The sequence below is a fragment of the Zophobas morio genome, unplaced genomic scaffold (assembly GCF_036711695.1).
Source record: "Zophobas morio isolate AGI-343-1 ecotype UQ-CSIRO unplaced genomic scaffold, CSIRO_AGI_Zmor_V1 ptg000006l, whole genome shotgun sequence".
Taxonomy (NCBI): Eukaryota; Metazoa; Arthropoda; class Insecta; order Coleoptera; family Tenebrionidae; genus Zophobas; species Zophobas morio.
The window spans coordinates 15,646,858-15,673,368 of NW_026972111.1; the positions used below are offsets into that span (position 1 = coordinate 15,646,858).

The 26,511-nt window shown below is 32.3% G+C and overlaps 2 protein-coding genes and 7 long non-coding RNA genes across 13 annotated transcripts; 4 read left to right on the forward strand and 5 right to left on the reverse strand.

Moving 5' to 3' along the window:
• Positions 1 to 5,890: 5,890 nt before the first annotated feature.
• Positions 5,891 to 7,527, reverse strand: LOC135123148 (uncharacterized). Its single transcript, XM_064047651.1, has 2 exons — positions 6,821 to 7,527; positions 5,891 to 6,767 (listed from the first exon to the last, which is right to left on the reverse strand). Exons 1-2 carry the CDS (start codon positions 7,226 to 7,228, stop codon positions 5,937 to 5,939), a joined length of 1,239 nt encoding a protein of 412 aa, XP_063903721.1. The 5' UTR covers positions 7,229 to 7,527; the 3' UTR covers positions 5,891 to 5,936.
• Positions 7,528 to 8,588: 1,061 nt separating this feature from the next.
• On the reverse strand, positions 8,589 to 9,058 carry LOC135123149 (uncharacterized). The gene is made up of 2 exons (XR_010279557.1): positions 8,841 to 9,058; positions 8,589 to 8,783 (listed from the first exon to the last, which is right to left on the reverse strand). It is a non-coding gene; the product is annotated as an uncharacterized LOC135123149 (long non-coding RNA).
• A 234-nt stretch (positions 9,059 to 9,292) lies between these two features.
• LOC135123150 (uncharacterized) lies at positions 9,293 to 9,759 on the forward strand. The gene is made up of 3 exons (XR_010279558.1): positions 9,293 to 9,307; positions 9,366 to 9,484; positions 9,545 to 9,759. It is a non-coding gene; the product is annotated as an uncharacterized LOC135123150 (long non-coding RNA).
• A 1,815-nt stretch (positions 9,760 to 11,574) lies between these two features.
• Positions 11,575 to 12,266, reverse strand: LOC135123151 (uncharacterized). 3 transcript variants are annotated; one of them, XR_010279561.1, is made up of 3 exons: positions 12,252 to 12,266; positions 11,851 to 11,970; positions 11,575 to 11,789 (listed from the first exon to the last, which is right to left on the reverse strand). It is a non-coding gene; the product is annotated as an uncharacterized LOC135123151 (long non-coding RNA). The 3 variants fall into 3 exon arrangements; XR_010279559.1 differs by lacking the exon at positions 12,252 to 12,266 and adding an exon at positions 12,022 to 12,036; XR_010279560.1 differs by lacking the exon at positions 12,252 to 12,266 and adding an exon at positions 12,019 to 12,033.
• A 1-nt stretch (position 12,267) lies between these two features.
• Positions 12,268 to 12,744, forward strand: LOC135123152 (uncharacterized). The gene is made up of 2 exons (XR_010279562.1): positions 12,268 to 12,485; positions 12,546 to 12,744. It is a non-coding gene; the product is annotated as an uncharacterized LOC135123152 (long non-coding RNA).
• A 3,936-nt stretch (positions 12,745 to 16,680) lies between these two features.
• LOC135123153 (uncharacterized) lies at positions 16,681 to 17,127 on the reverse strand. Its single transcript, XR_010279563.1, has 2 exons — positions 16,931 to 17,127; positions 16,681 to 16,871 (listed from the first exon to the last, which is right to left on the reverse strand). It is a non-coding gene; the product is annotated as an uncharacterized LOC135123153 (long non-coding RNA).
• Positions 17,128 to 17,325: 198 nt separating this feature from the next.
• On the forward strand, positions 17,326 to 17,815 carry LOC135123154 (uncharacterized). Of its 3 annotated transcripts, none has more exons than XR_010279566.1 (3): positions 17,382 to 17,396; positions 17,463 to 17,558; positions 17,615 to 17,815. It is a non-coding gene; the product is annotated as an uncharacterized LOC135123154 (long non-coding RNA). The 3 variants fall into 3 exon arrangements; XR_010279565.1 differs by having other exon boundaries at positions 17,387 to 17,401; XR_010279564.1 differs by having other exon boundaries at positions 17,326 to 17,558.
• Positions 17,816 to 19,563: 1,748 nt separating this feature from the next.
• Positions 19,564 to 20,493, forward strand: LOC135123155 (uncharacterized). The gene is made up of 2 exons (XR_010279567.1): positions 19,564 to 19,755; positions 20,272 to 20,493. It is a non-coding gene; the product is annotated as an uncharacterized LOC135123155 (long non-coding RNA).
• Positions 20,494 to 21,869: 1,376 nt separating this feature from the next.
• On the reverse strand, positions 21,870 to 23,215 carry LOC135123156 (replication factor C subunit 3-like). The gene is made up of 2 exons (XM_064047653.1): positions 23,097 to 23,215; positions 21,870 to 23,039 (listed from the first exon to the last, which is right to left on the reverse strand). Exon 2 carries the CDS (start codon positions 22,972 to 22,974, stop codon positions 21,910 to 21,912), a length of 1,065 nt encoding a protein of 354 aa, XP_063903723.1. The 5' UTR covers positions 22,975 to 23,039; positions 23,097 to 23,215; the 3' UTR covers positions 21,870 to 21,909.
• Positions 23,216 to 26,511: the final 3,296 nt, after the last annotated feature.

Sequence of the window (26,511 nt, forward strand, 5' to 3'; positions counted from 1 at the left end):
TAGCTGTATATAATATCTGCCTGCATAAAATCGTCCACATCGGACCAACGTTACCAGATCCGTAAATCTGCAACACTGCATTCTAGCAGATCAGTTCAGTATTTAAGAAAATCATGAGTGCTTTTCTTATTCTACTTGTATCTGACTGCTTGCATTAAGTAAAAATATGTTATTTGAATTAATAAAGCATTTTTACAATGAATCGTTTGAGGAATGGCTAGTTTCATGTTTTCTCGATGTTACATAACTCTTATTAGACCTAGAATATGAAAAATTATGTCTTTCATTGTCATTTGTCCGCCGTTCTTGTTAGAGACAATTTCCAAAATTATATACTATACAGATTATTTTGAAATTATAGATACAGTTTAGGATTATCGTGGAGACGGGGGTAAAATGCTAATTAACTAAATACATAATTCAGCCTTATGTTTAATAAAAATAATAAAGATAAGGTTTTTTAATTTAAATATACCATATGTTCGAAAAAAAAAAAGCCCGGGACCGTAGCTATCTTATTTTTTTGAATAGATCAAATTAAATCATTTTAAATGTATTGCGATCTTAATTGTAAAACTGATTTTTAACTTTTTTTTTTTTGCCTATGACATTCAACTTTTGTTTTTTAAATGACATCCTAGATATTTTTTTTAATTCTTGTGATTTTTTTTTTCTGAATACATTGATGTACCATGTTTCGCATTTTGTTAAAAAGTTGTGGTAAAAATTAATTTAATTTTTTTAGCAAGGTAACTGTGACGGAAAAATGTACCAAAATTTTTGTTACATAGCAAGTTTAACACGGTTTATAACACTTATTAATGTATAGGAGTTTTAAATTTGAAAATTAAACTTCTATACGAAAACATTATTAACTCAAGACATTTTATTGCAAATATGATGTATTAAATTATTAATGTTTGAAAATATTAACGTATTATGTACACTATGATACATCAATAAATTTAGAAAAAATCTCTACATGAATCTTAAAAAAATATTCAGAGTGTCTGGTGTCATTTAAAAAACAAAAGTTCTATGTCGTAGATAAAAACAAATGAAAGTTAAAAATTATTTTTTTTAAATCAGATCGTTGTATTTATATTTAGTAGACGATATATGTCAATTTTTTGAAAAATATATAAAAATTATTCAACATTTGACAATTAATTTCAGAAATTAGAAAACGACTCCGCAAAATTTTGCATAATTATGCCTTAGTGCTCATTCACAAAGGGCATAAAGCATAAGGTGTCATAAGCATTAATGCATATGAATTTATGTTTAGTGCTCTATGGTTGTATTCGTTCACAATGAGCATAAGTGCTCATTCACAATAGGCATAAAGCATAAGGATGTCCTAAGCATTATGCTCATTGTAAACGAATAGAAGCATAATAGAGCACTAAACATAATTTTCTTATGCATTAATCCTTATGACATCCTTATGCTTTATGCCCATTGTGAATGAGCATTTATAGTTATAATGAACGTGGTCAGGTTAGGTCACCAAAGCGTTTAACTGAATGTAATTTGAAAAGTGCAAAATTGTATACTTCTGTAAGTGTAGTTTTTTTTTAATCCTCTCTTATTTTCAAATTCGCTATAATGATCTACGTATCCATATTTTACTTAATTTTTATTTGAAGATAGGAACTTGATTATATTCTAAATTAATTGATTCTCACTTAATATTAATTGACAGAAATCATTTTTTAACTACATCTAATTTGTACATCTATTGGTAGATTTCGACAACAATCTTTTTAAAGCAACATTTAGTTTTTATTCAATTTTTTTTTAATGAATATATTTGTCGGCAAATGTTTTATTTATTTCTGTTCGTTAGAATTTCGCATTTAGTTAATTTTTTACTTACTGAGCGTAAGTAAAGGAAGTATTGTAATCAAGTCCATCGGCCGACTCTCTACTTCTACGTTTTCTCGACCTTTCATTACCCCTACAGGACGAAGAAATAGGTCTCCCATTTCCGTCTGTCCGTCTGTCTGCAGACCTGGATTTTTATTAGGCAGATAATCTCCGAAAGTACGGGGCGATTGTTGTCAAATTTTGTATTTACGAGTATATTAGGAATATCATGTAGATGGTAAAACGCTAACCAAAATTTGTCTAATCGTCCTCACCAACAATGTGATGACGTCACTTTAAAATTGCACATAGTAAATGGGTTTTAAATTGTATGAAATAACATAGTCCTACACATGTAGTTTATGACTTCGTATTGAGTTTTATCCGAAAAGTGCAGAATTTTGGAAAAAAATCAAAATTATGAAACATCAAAATTTTGCGGTATAAATTTTATTCACATTTTTTGAATTTGCATAAACAGGATGACACAAAAAAATTATTGAATGCGTGATTTATTTTATTAATTTAATCAGGAACTGCAAAACCGAATGTTTTAAAATCATGGAGATGTTTAAGATTATCATAAACATAGTAAATCTTTGATCAGAATGTATTTGCTCATCCACCCTAAAAAACAATTGATGACATCACCTCAAAATTTTGCTAAATAAATCCTATCTTAAATACGCAAAATATGATGACTTTATACTTGTGATTTATCACTGCATTAATATTTTTTAGATTTGGTTATACAGCTGTCTCAAAAAAATTAATGACTGAAAATTAGTATTTTCTTAAAATTCAAAAAATAACGCTTGGCAAACAGGTATCAAATTCCCGCAAGGGTGTCCAAAATGCGAGGATAGCAGTTTCTTGTTCCATAGTAACCTATCCTTTAATAATTTTTGGAATTATTTTCGCAATAATTTATCGGTTTGGCTAACCAGACGTATTTCGGAGATGAAATTTTGCATACAGTATTTATTTTTCATGTTTAATCAAGTGCTGCAAATTAATTAAAGTTAAAAATTAAATTAAGGCATGGAAAATTTACTTTTTCAAGATAATGATTATTCTCACCGGTTCATATTAATCCCCATCTATCAAAATACCTACATTTCAAATTTCATAACAATCCGTTCAAAAATACCTGAGTTATTGTGCCCGAAAGTGTTACGTGGGACACCCGGTATACTTAGATGACAGACAATCTAGAGAAAGATGAAAGTCTTAAAATGTGTCTCAGCAAGCATAAGGATTATTTTGCAGAATTCATATGGTTCAGACAAAATATGTACACGAAAACTAAAAATGACACATGGACTTCACATGTACTAATTTCATTGTAGCGTTTGCCACGCTAAGTATTATTAAGGGATCGAGATCCTTCGAGGGCCTGTAAATTTGCAAACGTTTTATGCATTGAGTTTTGACACTAAGATTACCGATAATTCATGAAATTATGTTTTTCTATGTAACAATATAGACAGAGACAAGCTTAAAATTGCATAAAATTATAGAGCATTTTGTTGTGCTTCTAAAGCTGCCAGCTAGGCTTAAAAACATTTTTTGGTGATTCTGTCTCGAAATCATTCATTAATTACGGCTATTAATAATCGATTTATATATTAATGGGTTAATACAGCAATCAGATATACCCCCGCGCACTTGATGTGAAATTTTTTATTTAAATGTTATAAATATCATGAAATTTGGAACTGATTTTTAGCAGTTTCGTGTATGAAATTGCAATCACCGGAGAAGTATTGCAACCAACTCGTTTGTTAATAGGCAATCATTAATCGCCCTTATTAACAAGTATTGATTAAATAATTGCTATGGAGCATTGTAACTCTTTTGAAGAGGGTCTTTTTATTACTAGTTTAGCGTTCTTAAATTTTTTAATTAATAATTTGAAATATTAAAGTTACTCTTAAAGAATATGCAATTTTAGATCTCTAAATCAATCTTAAAGTTTCTAACACATATTGTACCATTTTGTGGTAAAAATTTCGATTTTTTTAGGATTTTAATATTAAAAAATCTTAATTTGTGATTTATGTTATGTGTAAGAAAAGCTTAGATATCATTTAAAAACTTTATGAAATAAACTAGAAAATTTTTGTGCTAACATTTTTTTTTACAAATTTGTAAGCCTAAGGTCAAATAAAAATTGCATTCAAAATCGCAAGTGTAAAATTATGTTATTTTATAAATTTTCTTGAAATTTTAGGTGGGAATAGGTATCCAAATTTTGGTTGAGCTAACTCGATAGACATGTACAACTAGTAAAAAGAAAATGTTACTAATGTCTATCAAACTTGCATATCTGTTAATAAAAAAATCGCCTTGGTGTTAATTTTATTAATGAGTTATCCGTTTGTCATGGCACTCATGGCGTCAAAAAGACAGGCAGATAAGATATATTTTTGGTTTTCCTTATTTTCTTTTGTGACACTTTTGCATATCCATCACTGGTTGTAAATCCAACTTTCAAGATACACAAGAAATTTTACAGATCAATACAATGTGAAGCGATTTTTCATAAATTTAATGTGGCAACAGTGTCGGGATTGATAACGTCGGTTTACTGTGTTATTTATACTGAAATGGGACTGAGAAAGCTGTTGGACATAGTGGGTCTGGTAACGTTGGATGAATATGGTGTTAACTTTTTTCAAGGAATAATTTTACCCCTCTACTTTTTTTTAAGTTTGTTATTGCAAAAACCATTAAATTTATTATATTATACTCGGAAAAACAGCCGGGCTTGGTAACGTCTGTTTAATATGATGGGTTTGGTAACGACGGTTGGATACGTATATATATATATATATATATATATATAAATGACCTAAAGTAAACCTACTCAACCGAGATAAAACAATAGAGGAAGTAAAAGAAAAAAAAACAGAAGAAGTATAAATAGCATCAGTACGTGGTTACCTTCTAGCATACAGCCGAGCACAAATCCGCAAAGTTCCTTAGCATTCTTCTGGATACAAGACTCAAATGAGCAATGAACATCGAATATATCTGCAAGAAAATATCCACAGCCATCTTCCTCTTACGCATGAGACAAATAGGAACAAATCTGATAGCGTAAACTGCATATTGTGCAAGAGTCCACAAGCATCTCACCTATGGTATTCTGTGGACAACGATCCGAAATATTCAGAATATTTAGACTCCAGAAAAAATAGTCAGAAGTATATGTGGTTTAAGTCAGAGAATCTCGGGTAAAAAATAATGGGGACACCCATGAATCTAACATTAGAAATAGAGATGCCTTGGGAATTCCAATACACCGCAGGCGATCTACCCAACAATTCGTTGATTTGTACGTAAAATGTACAACCGTCTTTCAAAGGAAATAAGAAAAGAAAACTGACAGAGGGTTTGACAAAACTATAACTGCAATTCTGCTGATCGATAGAGGTTTCTACTCAGTCAAAGAATTTTTAATGTGTAAACTGTGATAGTCTGATAGTTATTTAATGGCATTATTGATTGCAAGGACTTATTACGTTTATATGATGGTCTTAACACTTCCGGTCGATTTCTCAAAAGCAATCGGCCCTAGCTCCATAGTACAAATTATGGATTCTTATCTCCATTAGCACGAATAGTGGTGTATAATTTCGCCACTTCAAGACATACTGCAAGGTTTTACATCTTCAGTTTCATTTTTTATTTTTCCTTTCCATATTATCCTAAATATGTTATTTTTATTTTTGGGTTGTACTTAACCATTACATATTCACCTCTTTTACTAAATTAAAATTCCCGTTAATGAAGGAATAAAAATTCTAAAAAATATATTTTTCGCCAGCCGTCTTAAAAGATGTCACTTTTAACGTCAATTTTGGACGGAAAACTTGACGTTTTTGTGAGAGTAAAAAAAAGTTGCGTTACTAAAGTAACAACGTCATTTTTGCCTTTTTAATCCTAGCATTAATTTTTTTTTTTAATCCTAGCCTTAAAAAGTTTTCAATTGTTTTATTTTGAGAATGAAATGCTATTAATATTTTCCAATTTTATTATTAACTTACATTGTTATTAATTATTTAAATTTTAAAATTAATATTGAATGTACAATAAGAACAACTGCGATTGATTTGGATTAAAGATTTTCCGTCACTATTATCATTTTTCATGCGGTCAGTAATAATATTTTGCGCTAACACTTCTACCGCTCCTGCTGTCTGGTTGGTCACAGTGTCAAAATTCAGGTTTACTGCTCCCACATTCCTACTTATTCCGTCTTCACGTGTGATCATTCTATTCGTAGTTCCACTACTTGTACCTGATTCTTCTAGGTTTACTTCGCTCACATTCCTATTCGTTGCGTCTTCATGTATTTTACTTGTGGTTTCACTACTTGTACCTGGTTCTTCCAAACGAAAAATTTTTTTTGCTACATCTTTTTTGTGTTTAAGAGACTCTTCTATGTAACCTTCGGCTACACTGTCAGATTTCCACCCACCGTGCCTCTTGAGGGACGTAATATCACCGCCAGAATCCACAAAAAGCGTGGCAGAAGTCCGACGTAGGCAATGTCCGCTGTATTCTTTAAAGTTTTCTAGCTTTAAATATTTGGCTACTTCTTGGGCTACACCACTAATTTTATGAATGCCAACTACTTGTCGATGGCACATTCCGTCGACATATTTAATAAAAAACCGACCTTCATTAAACATTTTTGGACGAAGCGCTACATACTTTTCGTAAAATTTCAAATACTTTTCCCCCATAACCGTAAATGATCTGGGTTTTTTCGTTTTGGTATCAGGAATTTTTACCAATAAACCTGCTTTAATATTTTCAATATCTTCAGTTTTTATTTGTAATAGTTCGTGACACCGACAAGCTCCGCTAACGCCAAAGATTACAACAATCTGAAAAAAATTCGTAAAATAAATATAAGCTCTTCATTAGGTTATAAACATACTTTCATCATCAGGAATTTGAAATCCGGAGCCGTGTCTAAGAAAACTTCTATTTGTTCATTAGTTAAAACCCTTGATTTCTTTGGAACGTATCCTTCTCCTTGTTTCTTTATAAACGCTTTTAATTTTGAATACTTTCCGATTTCTATGCCATTTTTTATATTTAAAGTTGCTTTCACCATGGAATACTGCGACCACAGTGTGGATGACTTCATTTTTGTAGCCAATTCGGAAAAATATACCAATAGGACGTTCTCAGAATAAGTTTGAATCTTTTTCCCTTCGCACCATTTGATGAAGCGGGTATACGCGCACTCATACACTTCGCGCGATTTTGTTGGTAACAAGTTCAGTACCACGTTTTGTGCTTCTTCTAGCACATCGGGAGGTAACTCTTCTTCAGGATTCATTATTAACACTGCAAACGTTTTCACAAAACAATGGTATGTAAGCAAACAAAAAAAGCCTTGACGACGTGGATACCAGACTACTTTGCAGATTGATTCATTTCTGCTCGATATTATTGTTATCAATATTTTGTATTTTTGAGATTTACTTTTTGGCTGGCGAAAAAGTAGTATGTTTCATTCGGATTAAAAGTCAGTTTTTGACTCGCAATTTTGCATCCGCTCGGCTTCGCTTCGCTCCGCCTCGCAAATGCAAAATTTGCTCGTCGCAAAAAATGGCACTTTTAATCCTAATAAAACAATCTACTATTGTGCCTGCCAGGGTTTTGACGTATTGATCAAAATATTAATTACATTTGTCGCAGCTTGTTAACTCGAATTCAACAGCACGCGGTATAATAAATCCTCAAGGAGACTGTAAATTAGAGCTTGTATTTGTTGCCTCTTACATGACTCAGAAGACGTTTGACACACGGTTCTAACAAAAATAGACCAGGTGCCATATGCCGCAGCCCTTTAAGGAGCAACTAACTATAATAATTCTGAGCCCTTGGTGCAGCTAGGTGTTTGTTACTAATTTACTGAACTGTGGTAAATTCACTTCAACGTCAATATTATTACTAAGGATCCAATTAATTTTCCACTAACGAGTCTAACCATAATAAAAGAATGCATTCGAACTTTGAACTTCCCTAACTGTCTTTACAAGTGCAGCTGTTATAATCCCTGTTCATAAGAATAAAGATGACAGTAATTAGAGACCTTTTTTTAGAAATTTTAAAAAAGGAAGTACTCCACCACAGTAAATAAGTGGAAAGTATTGACATATTTACGAACAGTCAAGGTGGATTTAAAAAAGGTCTCAATACAATATAAATCATAACAAAATTTATAAACTGCATCAAAGTAGTTAAGTTTAAGAAAGGGGCATTACAGCCTATCTAAATTTTTGCAATTGTAAAAAATCTTTACTACGTTGGCTGTTAGGAATTAATACAAATTAGGAAACTTTCATGATTCAAAAAATATCAGCTATAAGATTTTATCTCACGATGGGTGAACAGGTTTTAAATTGAAAATTTTAAAGGAAATGAATGTGAAAATAGCTGTCGCCAACCACTGAACAATTGCAAGTTTCTGCCCACTATCATTTATTATTTTATTAACAAAACAGCCAGTTCTCAATTTAAACAGGATTAATGAGCCTGCAGGACAATAATTAAATTTTCAGAAACAGTATTTATACGAAACTAATCGTTGTTATAATCGGTTAGTTACGGACTTTTTGTGTAGAACCACGGTATTGCCCCATATTACGTAGCTAATAAACATTATTGTTAGTTTTTCCAGAAAATGAAAATACTTATTTAGTATTTAATAAATTTTATTCATAGTATCAACACAGTTAGAAGTATCCCAGTCCATAAGAAAATGGAGCATATCCTAAGCCTGTGTAACCGGCGTATCCGGCGTAGCCTCCATAAAGGTTAGTAGCTAAAACTTGTGGTTCGGGCCTGGGAACAGCCAAAGCGATAGCTACAAGGGCTAGGAAAACAAACTAGAAGAAAACAATATTTGAATTCAACATTAAACTAGAAATAGACTCTTAACTTACGAGCTTGAACATTTTGAAGTAGTTGATATGTGGTTATCACTGACTTCGAAATTGCTTGATGCGTTATTTATATTGCCTTTTCGGGGGTGTGTCTGACTACAACTTATATATTGTGTCAGGAAGTTCTTTTAAATCCATGTGCGCAAAACCACTTTAAAAAACTGGATCTTGCTGCGATTAACATATACACAATCTGGAATTACAACAAATAAATTGAAACAAAATCGTTACAAGGTTAATATTTATCATTGTTTATAAGTTACGGAAAAAATAACAAAAAATATGTATATAACAAAAGGTGTTTTAAACTGTACATAATTAGCTACACATTATTGTCCTTCCAATGATATACTAACTAGATATTACCTGTTGTTATGTATAGGTATTTATTATTTATGCAGAAGGTTAAATTTATGAATCATTTCATTTAAATAAAAATTTGTTTCAGATCAATAAACAAGGTGTATGTATGTTAATTAAATTTTTGTAAATTAAATTTTATATGTACATATATAAATTTTGCAGGAATTACTGATTCGCGACTTACAAAACACACCTCCAAAATTTTACTATAAATGTAGGAACAGTTGTCGAAGTAATCAGTATTCGCTACTGACTTCAACCCGTTCAACATGTTCAAACTTGTAAGTTCGAGTTTTCAAATAATAAGAACGTATAACTAAAATAATGTTTATTTATTTCAGTTCGTTTTCTTGGCTCTCGTAGCTTTTGCTTTAGCTGTCCCGAAAGCCCAACCTCAGTACTTGGGCGCTGGTCTTTATGGAGGTTATTCTTCTTTGGGATACTCTTCTTTGGGATATGCTCCATATGCTGGTTATGGTTTAGGATATGGATATGGATATATTTAAATTTGTAGTGATAACAAATTTTTACAAGAAATAAAATATTTTAAATAATATTAGTGCCTATTTATAGTTTCCGAGCGTCTATTGAAATATTGTAGGGTCCATACAGCGAATGGTTTCATGATTTTCATAGATTTCTTCACCCTTTAAGTACAATTAAACAAATTCAGTTTTTTATAAAAACGATAAAATTTTATTTTTCGAGTTTTTTTTTTGTATGAAAAGCTAAAATAAAGATATGTGTGGACCATTAAATCATAGATTTCAAGTGAATTTTTGGCAACAATATTTTGTGATGACGTCACCGACATTTTAACAATTTTAACAATAGCAGTATTGTATTCCCAAATTTTTAAGAAAATGAGATGAACCGTTCTTGATTTAATTAATAAAACAAGTTGCTCCATTCATAATTTTTTAATCACCTTTAAAAGCAATTCAATACAATAGAAATACATAAATAAATCACAACTATAGACTCAGACTGTTTTGCACATTTTAGATACATCAAGTTTTTAGGCAGAAAATAGATAAATTTTGATTAATTTTTTCCAATACTTCAAAGTTTTATTTGTTATTACTGAAAAGCTAAAAAGTTTATGAGGTCTTTTATAACCGACGAAAACTTAATGGCAAAGTCCTAGTAGGTCAAAGATCCATTTCAAAAACTTCGTAAGAACAAGAACTAAATATATTAAGTCGAGTCCTGTATTTTGTCTTTAAAGCAGCTACTCCATGATATCTGGTCTCATAAGGATAAGACGTGGGAAATATCAAAATATGTATATGAAGATCTTTTACGTTTAACGCGGAAAAATGTTCATGTAGTCTGCCCCAAATAGTGGCAAATAAAACTTTTATGTGTTGGAAAAACGTTTATTAAAATTTATTTGTACGAAAAAATAGGTCTCCAGCTTCCGTCTGTGTATTTGTTTGTTTCAGTCTTTAATAGACAAACAATCTTGGAAACAACCAGGCCGATTGTGTCAAATTTTACATACATGTAAATATCCTGTAGATGGTAAAGAGCTAACCAAAATTCCTATAATCACCTCCATCAACAATGGGATACCGGCATCTCCAAAGTTTACAATAGTAGGTAATTGTTATTTAAATTTTATAAAATAACATTCTCCTGCACTTGTTGTTTATGAATCCATGTTGAGTTTTTGCTCAGGAAGGTTTGTCCACAAAGTAAAACACTAATAATAACAAGGAGACTCAAATAACTAGGAACAGTTGCTTGGGGTCTGTAGGGGAGGCCAAATTGATTGTGTTGGGATGGTACTGAATATAAAACTAGTTTTTCGTTCTCTACCCTCGATTTGTTCGCTTATGTTTCAGGGGCCAGAGGAAGTTCTGTCTAAACAACTTTGATAATGAATAAAGCACTTTGTTTTATTGATCAAATAAAGAACAGCTTATCTCATTTTCTCAAAGATTTGAGAATGCACTACTGTTATTATTAGTATTGCTAAAATGTCGATGACTTCAACAAAAAATATTGTTGCGAAACACTCACTTAAAACCTGGATATCTTTATTTTAGAATTTATTACTTTACGAGCGTAAGCGAAGGAAGTATTGTAATCGAGTCCGCCGACCGACTCTCTACTTTTACGTTTTCTCGACCTTTCATGGCCCCTAGAGTACGAAGAAATAGGTCTCCCTTTTCCGTCTGTCTGTCCGTCTGTCTGTTTGTCTGCGGTCACGGAAAGTTCTGCTCAATAAATTTAGACCATATTTTTATACCCTGGGGATTACGAAACGTCGCGGAAACATGAAAGTGACCATTTGCCGAATGGACTCTATTACAACATTTCCCTAGCTTACGCTCAGGAACTTCTATAAATAATAATTAAGCATTAATATTGTTTAAAAGATTTTATTTCTTCTAAAACTTTGTTATCACTATAAATTTAAATGTATCCATATCCATATCCTAAACCATAACCAGCATATGGAGCATATCCCAAAGAAGAGTATCCCAGAGAAGAATAACCTCCATAAAGACCAGCTCCCAAGTACTGAGGTTGAGCTTTAGGGACAGCTAAAGCAAAAGCTACGAGTGCCAAGAAAACGAACTGAAATATAATAAACATTACTTTAGTCATACATTCTTCTTATTTAAAAACTCAAACTTACAAGTTTGAACATGTTGAACGGGTGTGAAGTCAGTAGCGAATACTGATTACTTCGACAACTGTTCCTACATTTATAGTAAAATTTTGGAGGTGTGTTTTGCAAGTCGGGAATCGGTAGTTCCTGCAAAATTTATATTTTAATTTACAGAAATTTAATTAACATACATACAACTTGTTTATTGATCTGAAACAAATTTTTATTTAAATGAAATGTTTCATAAATTTAGCCTTCTGCTTGTAGAATAAATATACATAATATCAGGTAAAATCTGGTTAGGATACCGTTCGAAAGACAATAATGTGCAGCTAATTATCTACAGTTTAAAACACCTTTTGTTATATATATATATATATATATATTTTTATTTTTTCTGTAACTTATAAACAATGATAAATATTAACCTTGTAACGATTTTGTTTCAATTTATTTGTCGTAATTCCAGATAGTGTATATGTTAATTGCAGCAAGATCCAGTTTTTTAAAGTGGTTTTGCGCACATGGATTTAAAAGAACTTCCTGACAATATATAAGTTGTAGCCAGAGACACACCCCCAAAAAGGCAATATAAATAACGCATCAAGCAATTTCGAAGTCAGTGATAACCACGAATCAACCACTTCAAAATGTTCAAGCTCGTAAGTTAATAAGAGTTTATTTCTAGTTTAATGTTGAATTCAAATATTTTTTTCTTCTAGTTTGTTTTCCTAGCCCTTGTAGCTATCGCTTTGGCTGCTCCCAGGCCCGAACCACAAATTTTGGCTACTAGTCTTTATGGGGGCTACGCCGGATACGCCGGTTACACTGGCTTAGGATATGCTCCATATTCTTATGGACTGGGATACTTCTAACTATTATAAATGATACTATGAATAAAATTTATTAAGTACCAAATAAGTATTTTTATTTCGTGAATCTAGCATTTCTGGAAAAACTAAAATTACCAAACTGATTCATCTAACAATATCATTTCTATATGCATACAAAAAATCCGTAACTTAAACGATTATGATAATTCTTAACTATGATAATTCTTAGTCTCCCAAGATCACTTCTGCAAATTTTAGTATTGCTCTAATCACTTTTAGAACAGAAACCTGCGGTTGTCCAGTCTTTCACGAGAGTTAATTACTTTCATTTTCTTTAAATTGTACAACTTGAAACCTTTTCGTTCATTTCAAGATAAAATTTTACAGCTGGTTTTACTTAAATTAAAAAAAATGCATTTCTGTATTAATTCCTTGTGGCAAACCCAATAAAAATCTTTTCCAAATTCAAAAATTTACCTACGCTCTAAGGCCTTTTTGTAAACATACTTTATGCAGTTCACAAATTTTACTATGACTTATAACTATATTCTAATATTACAGCCTTAATTCACGCTAACTGTTCGTAAAAATGTCACTTATTAATTTATTTTAACGGAATAAATCTTTTTTGAAAATTTCTAAAAAAACTACTGGTCTGTAATTACTGGCATTTTAATTTTTGTGGACAGATATTACATTATTCTTTGATTAAACTCGTTAGTGGAAAAATAATTGTATCCTTACTAGTACTATTGACCTCAGAGTGAAATTACGAAGTTAAATTAGTAACAATCTCGTAGTTGTGCCAACGGTTCAGACCTGTTCGAACTAGTTGTTCCTTAAAGGGGTGCGGGATACAACACCTGGTCTGTTTTTGTTAGAACCGTGTCAAACGTCGCTTGAGACCATGTGAGGTGAGTCTGCCTAGTTTGAAACAACAAATACAAGATCTAAGTTACAATATTTTTGGATTTGGCTCATTACATCAAATCGTCGACAGGTGTAAAAACATCAAATTACTGCACTTAGATTTTCATGTTGGATGAGGTATAAACGTAATTTGTTAAAATGTATGCACTTACCGCGTTCCTATGGTCAGAGGGGGCATTAAACTTAAGGCGCAGAACAGTAGCACGTTATCAAAAAACATGTTTGTTAATTACGTATAAGTACATAGTAAAATAATCTTTTAACGTCGCTTTGCTGTGAAAAAATTAAGCTGGAAACTATGTTTATTTTACAAATTTACAGTCGGAAATATTTTATCATTTTAAGGTCATACTATAAATTTCCAAAATTTTGGGCGTATAAGAATTCCAAATTGACAAAAATATTACAATATTTATATTTTTTAGGGTTTTGTTAGAGAGAACTGTTACATACTCGTACATCATAACAGAAATGTTATAAAAATCACTACTATAGTTATGAGTAAAACAATTTCTTCATAACGAAATAAAAAAAAAGAAAAAAATTGCGAATAATTTAAAGAACTGTAAATGATACGAAAATCATCTTTAACCATTAATATCGATTTATGCCACTTAATAAAATTAAGGAGTTTTGTAAATAATCAGTGCCTTATGAATAGAGAGATGCAAAAATAGTTCAAGGACGCGGTTATAACTCCCACTCCTCATTATCATTGCCACGCCAGTGTCGCACGGCGAAATGCAAGATTTAACATACATATCAGTAGTTTAACAGCGGACGCTGCTGACGGAAAGTGGTGGGAGGCGCCTGACCTAAAACTGCATCTCCTTACTTATGCAGTATCAGACAAACAACATAATTTGTAATCGAGTTATCCATAGAAAGGATTTAACATGTTAGCGATTAATCTACTCTGACAAATGTTAAAAAATGACAGGTGACAGATTTTTAATAAAATAAGTGTGAAGTCACAAGAAAAATTGATACAAAATTAATGAATTTTATTAAATAAATTAAATTAATTTACAATAAATGCTGAAAATATTGTCCATTTTGTTGTACATTCTTTGTTTAACTCCATCGATCACATGCCTCAATATCTCTGCATTATTGTTTATGTCGTTAATTTCTCTTTTTGTTCTCAACATTAATTCCTCTAATAAGATCACAAGATCAGATCAGATCAGATGTTCTCTGTACTTAATTGTAAAACGTTATTATACAATTTTGGTTTTTTGATTTGTCTAGAGTGAAAACTCAACTTACTCTCGTAAGTAGCTTTTATCAAGCCACATTTGATGAAAGTAAGTTCAATTTACTAATCTAGTAACTAGTAATTCTAGTAACTCAAGGAATAGTCTGTGTCAATTACCTCCTTAGGGAAGTGAGTGGATACATATCCCATTAGCGAATAAGTGAAATGACAAGATTCAATACAGCAACATCGTTTAATTTTACCATTTTTTTTTTATGAAAATTAACAAAATATGTTTTTGAAATTATTTTTTATAAGTAAAACATTGATTTAACTTCACTAACGGAGTGTCCATCTGATCACTCTGATAGTTGTCCTACCGGTTGTTTCACACATCTTCCCTTCTCAGGTCTTAAGAAAAATCTCTTCAAATCTGTGCTACATTTGTTTCTAATGGTCAAATATTTCCTAAATAATCCAAGGAAACTAATGCAGTGTTCATCATTATCATTAACAGTAAATGTTTTCGGAATCTTATTCTTAGTTTTTGAAATTTTCGTTTATTAATAAAATTTAATGAAAATTAGCGCGTATTAAAACAACGTTGACGTTTTTAAATAAATAAATATTCTATAATTGCCTTAGCAACACAAAGAAGGCCAACTATTTTCATTTAATATTATGCATTTTGGCAACATTGTTAATTGGCGTCATCATTTTTTGGGAAGGCCATAAAGGAATAAATTTTGATTAACGATTTACCATCTGTCTTATAAAGTTAGAACTTTTGCAAGATTTCAAAGCATTCGATTTTGCAAAATTTAAATTGTAAAATATATTGTTATTGCAGATTTTCGAGCTGACGTTGGTGAGGACGAAACAAATTTTGGTTAGCGTTATACCCCTAGAATGCATATAAAATTTGACAACAATCGGTCTGGAAGTTTCGGAGATTATCTGTCTAATACCTAATAATCTGGACAGACGGGAGACAGACAGACGGAAACGGATACCTGTTTTTTCATACTCTTCTTCGTTAGCTTACGATCGCCAAGTAAATGGAGGAGCTGTTTCTCGTACACATGGTCATGGTGTGACCAGTGATAGCACGTATAATTCAGCGTCCGATGGGGTTCTTTTCGGAGAAGTAGCTGTTTCCATCCATTGGTTGGTTAAATTAAAGGTTTGCGACCAAAATGTAACTCAACAAATCTCGCTATCTAGACATAATTAGCTCAAATTATATTTAATAACTTTATAGATTAGTTATGCCGCCCGACCATCAACTGACTTATGTCGACTGTGGTCAATCGCTTGGTTACACACTGATCTAAAGTTAAACTGTTGGTCAGGGCCTGATTTATTATTAATTTAACAAGCCAGTTAAGTTATACGATACAATTCATATCAAAATGTGTTAAAATTTAAAGGTTATTAAAAATAAGCAGCTAACCAGATTTACGAATATAACTAGTTACTATGTATATACATTAAACAAGTTTTTACAGAATTGCACCTGTTGACCGACTAATTGACTGCCTGTGTGATTATTTTGATCCAAATATTTTTCTCATTCCATAACTATCTTAACTTTTTCTATATATATTTAAAAATATGTAAATAACTTAATAAGAGCTACTCATTTAATTAACTCCTCATCTTCTTCATCAAAGTAAAATAATTTTGAAGAAAATACCTACAGATATTTTAGGTTTCGGTACATTACATATAACAACAAAGAAGATGAATTTATCTTTAGAAATAGTTTATACAAAATAATTCAAAGATCATTGGTTTCGTATACATCTTTATAATATCAGTTTTGTATATATATAAAAGAGAATAAAATAACTCTTAAACTTTTTTTAGAAGATCCATAAAATAAAAATCATGTACTATTTGCTATTTAAATTTTATTTATATTTTCGTAACAATTAGATGTAGCCTAATCCATAGGAGTATGGGGCATATCCTAAACCAGTGTAACCGGCGATTCCTGCGTAACCTCCATACAGACTAGTTCCCAGAATTTGGGGTTCCGGTCTAGGCGCAGCCAAAGCGAGAGCTACAAGAGCCAAAAAGACGAACTGGAAAAGAAAGTTCAGTTTTCAAAGGTAAACCTAAATGAAATAAATTCTTAACTTACAAGTTTGAACATTTTGAAATAGTGTATTGGTTTAATCTGTGGTAAACACTGACGTCCAAATTAGGTTCTACGCTATTTATAATGACTTTCTGGGGGTGTGCCAGCTATAACTCACCAGGAAGTTCTTTTAAAATCCGTAAGAACACAACCAAAAAAAAAACTGGATCTTGCTTTCATACCATCTGGTCTTAAAACAAATAAATTTAAATACAATAAATAAAATCTTTGCAAGGTTATTATTGTTTAAATCTTGACGAATTAATTGATATATTTATACATAACAACAATATAAAATACGTGTTAATAAATACATGCTACTGGTACCGAAAATTGAATAATATATTTTTTTAAATCATGGTAAATATTTATCAATATTGATTATTATTTATATTTATTCGTAATCATAATGTCAACCTCGTGAATCATTCCATTAAAATAAATAGTTTGTTTCAAGTTAATAAACAAGGTAATGTATGTTAATTAAAGTTTTGTAAAAGTGGATCTGGTTAAATTTGTACACCTTCAATTTAAGAACAACCCCTCCAAACGTTTACTATAAATATGGAAAATATCATCAAAGTCATCATTGTTTACCACTGAGTTTACACAATTCAACATGTTCAAATTTGTAAGTTTAAAATTAAAACAACTTCAACAGAATCATAAAATAATGTATTATTTCAGGCCCTGTTCTTGGCTCTCGTAGCTCTTGCTCTGGCTGCTCCTAAAGCCCAACCCCAATATTTGGGAGGTGCTCTTTATGGAGGCTATTCTTCTTTGGGATATTCTTCGTTGGGATATGCTCCATACGCTTATGGTTTAGGATATGGATATATTTAAATATGTGTTTATAACAATTTTTAAATAAAATTTGTTAAGCAAAATGTGTGACATTGCATTATTATTTCTCGTTAAGATTAAGTATACTCATTTATACCCAAAGTGTTTACTGAAGACTCATTCGTCTATATAAATAGGGTTGTCCATAGCAGGACGACCAACAGAGATAACTGTCTGAAGACCACTACATAGTTGTTACATATATTCTAAACTCTGACCATAGAAGCCAAAAAAAATTTAAAATTAACTACTTACTAAACTCAATCCCTATAATTACACAAATCAGTTTTGGTGATTGGTTGACAGAAAATTCCAAAAATATGTTTTCTGGAAACTTTCGTCTGTTGTCATCTCGTCTACCTGTCTTTTATGTGTAACTAAATGTAGTTACCTTTATTAAGACAATAAACGAATAACATCGTTTGTGGGCACTAAAATGGTATGAACAGTAACTTTTGTATATTGTACGTACTAATGTGCAGTTGTCAATTTAAAATCGATTACAGAAATTGAATACAAATATCCATAACTTCGTAGTATATAAGAATAAGAAGGGTATCCTCCACAAAAACTAGTGCTATAATGCATTAGGGTTCAAGTCAGGGCAGTTCAGAGGATCTTACGCAAAAGCTAAAAAAATATTCTAGCATTGAAATAATGATTCGTATCAGCTGTAGGTAAACAGTTTGGACCTTTAAAAGAAACTATTAATGTATACTTTTAATCATTTCTATTTCATGCATGATTTATACACAAGTTTGTACGTTAGGAGGTGTGTTTTCTTTATTATTAAGGAAGTGTAAGAAATAAGCCTCCGAATAATAATTAATTGTACGTATTTATTGACAGAAATCTCGTTAAGTCGAGTAGATATGAATATTAAAGTAAATTTATACATTATGTAAATTGTTATTTATCGAAATGTGAAACACAAATTTTATTATACCCGGTTTCATCTTCCAACCTTGTTCTAAAATGTAAGTGGTCTAACGAAGTCACACATTGCGGACGTTGTATTTATGACGTATCATTGGTAAATTATCACATCGATGTATGTAAAATAGAAGGAAACAAAATATAACATTTTCGTTTTCTGTCAATTTCATGAAATAATCATATAGTGTACATTAATTTTTAAACATATGTCAGTTAAGAATCCAAAAGTTCTCTCAACTTCAATTTTGTAACACTTTAATAAGGACACTAAAAATTTCGCTTTAGATTATTTGGAGCTGATTATAGAATTGTGTTTTCCGGAGCTCTGACAAGCCTAAATGTTTAACCCTGGCGAAATTTAGTATAAAATATTATGCATCAATTTCGAAAAATCCCTGAAATATGGAAAGTAAACATACAAGATTTACGAAAAAGAATTTTTCGACGAAAATGAATTAAAACGTAGAAAAGTAAAAATGGTTCTTTTACTAGCGTTAATTAAAAAATTATACTTTCATACAAGAGAAAATTCCACCACCTCAACAATTTTATATTAGCTATTTTTCATTTCGACTGTTTTCTCGAAAATCCGTAAGCTCTAAAAATATAATACGCATTATGAAATGGACTCTTAGGGGCCATTTCTAAATAAATGGGAAGATTTTGAACATATGCTTTTGAACTTTGGATTTTCAATTATAAAAATGAATAAAATATAAAATTATTTAAACAGCAACTTCTCTTTACTTTTAATGAAAAACAATAATTATCTACTTATAAATTTCGGGGGCGTGTGACAAGCAGAAGCAGGAAATTTCAAAACTAGTTTACAGCGTGTTCAATGACTTGTAAAACAGGTCTCTTATTGATTTAAAAGCATGTTATTTATTCATTTGTCTTGAAGTTCAGTTTTGTTATTGTTTGTTTTTAAAGAGTGGGGTTACGCAGTCACAGACACCCAGTATGGTATATAAATTCGGCCGGACTCCGACAATACTCATAAGTAACTTAAAACGTTAAGTAACAACACCAGCAAAATGTTCAAACTTGTAAGTTAACATTTAATTAGTTTATGTAGATAATAGTATTACTTTAGCTATAGATTTTCTACTAATATTTTTAAAATGATACATATTTAAACTTTGAATGGTAAAGTATTTATATAATGTTTCACATACATATAAATTAGACTAGTTATTCTCTTTGCAATACATGAAGTGATTAAGATTTTTTTAAATTATACTAGCATTTAAATAGTACTTAATTAGTTTAATAAATCTTCGAAATCTAAAAAAAAATTAGATCAAATGCTTCAAAATAATTTTACTTTAAAAATCTGTGATAACTTCAAATCATGATCCTAGTTTTACCATTGAGATAGATAATTTATTTAGTATAAAACGAATCTCATATTTTATTTTTCATCTATTATTACACAATATTTAGCTCTATTTCTCTACTACGTTTTACTGTAGCATAACCCTGTATTACAAATTTTACGCAAATCAAAAAATTTAAGTATGTGTTAATCGTTCACTCTTAATATTTTTCATTTGATGTTTCAGTTGGTATTCTTGGCCCTTGTTGCCTTTGCTCTCGCTAGTCCCAAGCCTGCTCCACAACTTATCTCTGGACTCTACAGCGGATACACTGGACTTGGCTACGGTTATGGATATCCTGCTGCCTACGGTTATGGAGGTTTAGGAGGCTTTTACTATTAGTCTGATATATTATCATAACTAATGCATATTTTGTTGCACTTTAAATAAAAATGGAACAGCTGTGAATTTTTGATTATTATTTATTCCAAAATCATTATTCATTACTGAAAAAGTTGAAGTAAAAAAACATCTTCCAATTTTTGGTAAAATAAAATCCACGCCATCTCTATCTCTCTCTACACTTCCCAATATAATTTTTCGAAAATTGCTGAGTGCAAGGTATTTTTTCGGATTTCAGGAGAAAAATTGGGAGAAAACTTGAAGTTAAAACATTGTCAAATACTTTTAAATCTAAAATGCCTTGAATGTAATGATGAGTAAAAATTAAATTTTGTAATTTTTTCAATAAAGGGCACTAACTCAAAGTTACCCGCTTATTTGAAGCATTTGAACTATACGCAAGGTTTTGGTAATTCGGTAGTCACTGGTTATTACTCGTTGGTATTTGTTGTTAGCAGCAACTCACCGGTCCAAAAGTTCTATGTATGATTATAAAAATTTCACGTTTTTTGTTTTCTGTAGGCTCCGATAATGATACCAGTGGGTACCGAAAGTTGTCAGCCAACTTTTTAATAAAAACCTATTGTTAATGTGGCGTTGTTCTAATTTTGTCCACCGTTTCCATTTAATTGTGAACAGCCTACAAACAAATAAATACTATTTTCACTATATGTCGGGCACAAGGTCCACGACAAAAGTTTTAGTTTTATATCTAATAAATTAACAAAAGTTAATTTTAAAAAATCTCCCAAGCCCGTCACACCTACTATACCGAAAAAATACTTTGATGTTTAGATCCCGGTGGCATTTGACTATTGCCATCTCCATTTGACCGGAGAGTTCTAGTTTATTTTTTAGTAGAATTGTCCATTTTAAATTCAAAAAGTAATCTTTCAACAATGTTTGCTTGTGCGCTTGTCAAAGTTTAAATGCCAGTCAAAAAAATTGTTGGTATTTCAAAAGGTTGGCTAACGATTGCATGTGTTTGAATCGACAGCACATTACGATATAACAATAATTTATGATACAGAGTGTTTTTGAAATATATGTAGAAAAAAATTTGGGCCCTCTAGTAAACCTAAGAGGGCTGAAAAATTTCCGTGTAATAGTAAAATTAATTTGGGGATAATTGACCCCTGTCCAGAATGTTTCGACACCACTGCTGAATCATTAGGTAGCGTCAAAGATAATAAATTGAATGTGGAAGAGATTATGATACTCAGAATAAAATGATATGCAACCAACAATACTTCTGTAAAAGTGAAATACATATAATAAATCTTTGAAAGAATGTTCTTGTTTGAAATAGCGTCAAAAGGTAACACTTCAATGTTAAAAATTAGGTACATTTCCTACTGAAATGTATTTTATATTGATTTAATTACAAATTGCTGTAGCTCGTAATTTTGTACTTTGAACAGAAAATAAATAAAATGCTAATGTAAATATTCTATTTATTCATAAATGTTACATCTTACAATCTTAGAAATCACAAGCAAGAAGTTCTTGCATCATGTTTTGGTACAGGCACATGCACTTTGCCACAAATGCCTCTAAATGAAAAATTTCTTTATTTCCCTGTGCTAGCCGATGCTCATATAACGCAGCTTGCTCAACAATTAATGCAGCCAAGTCCAAATCACAATTTTTTAACAACTCCTTTAAAAGTGCACAAAAAATAATTTCTGAAGGGATTCCAAAAACAATCAGCTCATATAAATTTTCCCTCAACTTCACTAATGTTGTTAAACTTTGTTCCTTCACCATCTTTTGCGCTATATTTTTAATAAAAAGTAGCCAATCAGGTTCTACAACATGTTGTTTCGGAAGTACAAGTTGTTTTTCCACTTTACAGGCTTCACACATCAGTAGTGCTCTTCTCAAATTTCGATTGCATTTAGTTGCAACTTCACGTGAAATCTCTTCAGGCAAAGTAAGTGATTCCTTTGTACAAACGTTGGTTAAAATTGTGACAATCTCTTCAGTAGATGGTGCTGGAACTCTAATACATAAACATCTTGATCGAATAGCGGGAATTACTCGTGAAATGGATGTTGTGCAAAGAATTATTCGACAGTTTGCTATGTACTTTTCCATGGTTCTACGTAAAGCATGCTGGGCATCTTTAGTTAAATTATCAACATCTGTTAATAAAATAACTTTAAATTCTCTTTGAGCGTTTGCATTGAGTTGTTGTGTTTGTGCTACATTCTTAATAACATCCATAATAACAACTCGATCATTGATACCTACATCTGAGGGGCTCAGCTCAATGTGGTAGTTACTACTTATAGTACTAATGTCTATCTTCTTGTTTGAGGGTGTTGTGAAGTTCATGGTTTCCACTTTTACACGATCAATTCCAGGGCCATAGAGTTCACGAAGAAGGCACATTATGCGGGTTTTTTTGCCAGCTCCCACAGGTCCGTAGATCAATAGATGTGGAAAGTCACCATCTTTTGTTAAATTTTTCAAGTTGAGTGCTTGGTCTTTATGATAATCGAGAGAAGACAGCTCTTTTGGTCGATATTTATCTGCCCACAACATTATATGTTATTTGAAGACTGGTTAAAATATACTTTGAGTAGTTTAAACTGTCTTTCACACTTTAACTGTAACAAAGTAACGAATATAGGTAACTCAGAAATTAAGAACCACAGTACACTTACAATTAAGAGCTATTGTGTGGTGGGGTAGTTCGGTGGAGACGGTTAATACATCAAAGATCAAACATAAAAAAGTACAGGTAAACAAGAGCGGCAACCTGTGGCGGCAACTCAACTTTAAAGGTTAGAAATACAAAGTTAAAAATCGCCCCCCTGCGGCACCTTACGTTACGAATTGGAACTAATATTAGTGGCGGGAATATTCAAAATAAAGCTCAGATGGTGTTACACTAGACGCAAACATTTATTGCATGGCTTTGATGTTTAAAGTACTTTGGGTAAAATTTTACAAAGGGCACTGTGCTTTTACCAGAAAAGGTCGTTTCGGATAGGTTATCAGTTAGCGGGTTTAAGACATTCAGCTGTGACGGCCTATTGAATTATAATGGGAGTTAAACTGGTGTGAAGCTATAAACTCACTAAATGTTTACGTCTAGTATACAGCCTGAGATCTAATACTATCTTTTTTTGTTTTATTTTATTGTGCCAAATCACTATCACTACATAATATAAAACAAAGTCGCTTTCCGCTGTCTGTCCCTATGTATGCTTAGATCTTTAAAACTTCGCAACGGATTTTGATGCGGTTTTTTTTTAATAGATAGAGTGATTCAAGAGGAAGGTTTATATGTATAATAACATCCATTATTATATAGTAGAGAAATACTGTTATTTTTGAGGGTTCTAATGTGATGGATTCTGGATTCTGGATTCTTAATTTATGGGGGCTGACCGTAGCCAGCCGGCACTTAGGCCTCGCCTTTGGGCCCATTGTACCTTCCCCAAGTCCATATCAGGGTGTTTTCCCGCTCCTCTACTCGTCAAGCCATCCAACTGCTTGAATGTACTTGAGTAATGCAGAGGGTGGAAACTCCCTGATATTTGCCATACTAGGCCAGATGTCCCCTAGTATGGATTCCCTGTAGGAGGCTAGGGCTGGACACTCACGAAGAATGTGCTCAGCTGTTTCCTCTTCTTCATTGCATCCACGACAGATTGGGTCTGTTGCTACCCCTATCGTATGTAGATGTTTGTTAAACTGGTAATGTCCCGTAAGGAATCCTACCAGTTTACGCAGTTTGTCCCTTGAAAGTGAGAGATAAAATTTTGTCAACTTACGGTCTGGTGTCGCCATACAAGCTCTACTATGCCGACAGCTGCTCAACGTCGCCCATATCTGCTCATGGCGTCTATGGGTATATTGCTTTACGAGTTCGTTCGAGAGGGCGACCGAAGGCGTGATTGCCGGTTCGGGTCCCCAGAAGGGCATACGCGCGGCTCGCTTCGCCATCTCATCTGCCCTCTCGTTTCCTTCGTTGCCACTGTGTCCTTTGATCCAACAAAGTACCACACTATTCCTCTGCGTTACATACTTTAGCGTTTGTCTGCACTCCCAAACCAGCCCGGATCGAACCATACAGCTGTCCAGGGCTAGTAGTGCAGACTTGCTGTCAGTAAGTATGCGTATTGATTTGTTGCCGATTTCACGTTCAGCAATGATTCTAGCTCCCAGCATTATTCCCATCAATTCTGTTTGTAAGACTTCTAATGTGATGTCGTAAATAATTACATTTTTTCCTCTTACATTGCAAACGCAGGCTGAACCCTACGAGATTTATCAAAATAATGTACTAAGTATTGTACACCTTGAAAAGGTCTACAGAAAACTCCCCGATGGTATATGTCTATCTCTTATGGATAACCCACAATAACAATTTTTTGTCATTTACGCCGAATTGAAGGCGTGCGAAGCCGCGGGCAAAAGCTAGTAGTTGATGATTTGATGAAATATGTGTCACAGTAAAATAACGGAATTAAAGTATTTGTGTATATATGGAAGGAAATATCGTCGTTTCCAAAAAATTTCGGACAAGATGAGCAACTCAGGTTTTCATAGATCAATGAAAAGCTATGGGATTATGACTTTCATGTTAATATAATTTCCCCGATTTTTTTTGGAAACGACGATATAAAAAATAGTAAATATATTAACAATAATTAAAATTACTAATGCAGTACCTATTCCACTTCGATTGTATAAGTATTTAGACCGTTCAGATTAGTTCTACAAAACCACTAGCATAAACTTCACAGAGTCATTTAAGGTGTTGAAAATAATACATATTTTAATTACCTATGTCTAATATCTGTATATGCTAAACAGTAATAATAACATTTTGTAGTGACCTAGGATCATAGACAGTGCGGGCACAGTGCACATACTGTAGGATCAGTATCTACAATAACATTATAAAGAATTAATGGCAAATTTTATTTTACTATGCTGGCTGCGGATGCCTTTTTTGAGTCATATTTTGACAGTTTGTAATTGTCATTTAGTATAGTGAACCAAGAGCTATAAGGTTATATGGCCATCATAAAAGCAGTTGACCGCAAATAAATACCCCCTTTGTGTGGTTCGCACTAAGCTTACCGGTTGGCAATAAATCATCTTCTAAACATTTCTTGCTCATATTTAACAGGGCCGGCTTTCAAAGCGAGTGGTTATTTCGGAACCCTCAGCGGCTGCAGGTAGTAAAGAAATAGTGGAGTGCTGGATTTTCATATTTAGTGAAAGCCGCCCCTGAACGAAACCACAACAGCCGGTCGAGCTGCAGTGGACACGTTATTTACGATCCTAAAACCTTTTCTATTGTAAACAACTTAACTTCGACACAATGGGATGATTTTATGATGGCCATATAACCTTATAGCTCTTGGTTCACTATACATAGACGTGGAAGAGAATAGTCGTCGTCTGTTGTTCCAAAGTATATCTAGGGTCTCTACCCATAGCCATACGACTAACCTTAAAAAAAATAAAATTGAAAAATACTTATTGCTTAGGAACAATGACAAATACAAGCATTTAACGTTTAAGCCCAACGTTTGTACCAGGAAACGTTTCCTTAAACAGAGACTGCCCCATCAAAAACCTTTACCGCCGTTGTTCAACACCTATGAGAAAACGGCAAATTTGAACCTCGTTCCAGAGCTCGTGGTCGTCAAAGGACAGAACATGTACTTGACGCTGAAGAAGAAATTTTGAATGCCGTTGAACTTGAAGACAATACCTTACCGGGTGGGAGTTTCATCAATTGTAGTAAGGTTTGTACCCTTATCACATGCAACGGGTTGGGCATTTGAAACCTGAAGATTTTCCACGTGGAATTTACTTTTGTGAATGGATCTGCTAAAAAAACAGAAAAGAACCGAAATTTGTTGAGAAGTTGCTCTCAACAGATGAAGCAACATTTACAAGACATGGTGTTGTTAATTCACACAACACTTACAGTTGGAGTGATGAAAACCTCCATGCAGTTCAAGAGCGATTTTCTAATAAACGAAATGATAGGTCCTTATGTGTTACCCATGCGACTAACAGCTCAAGGATGTTTAGCTTTTGTGAATACCACAT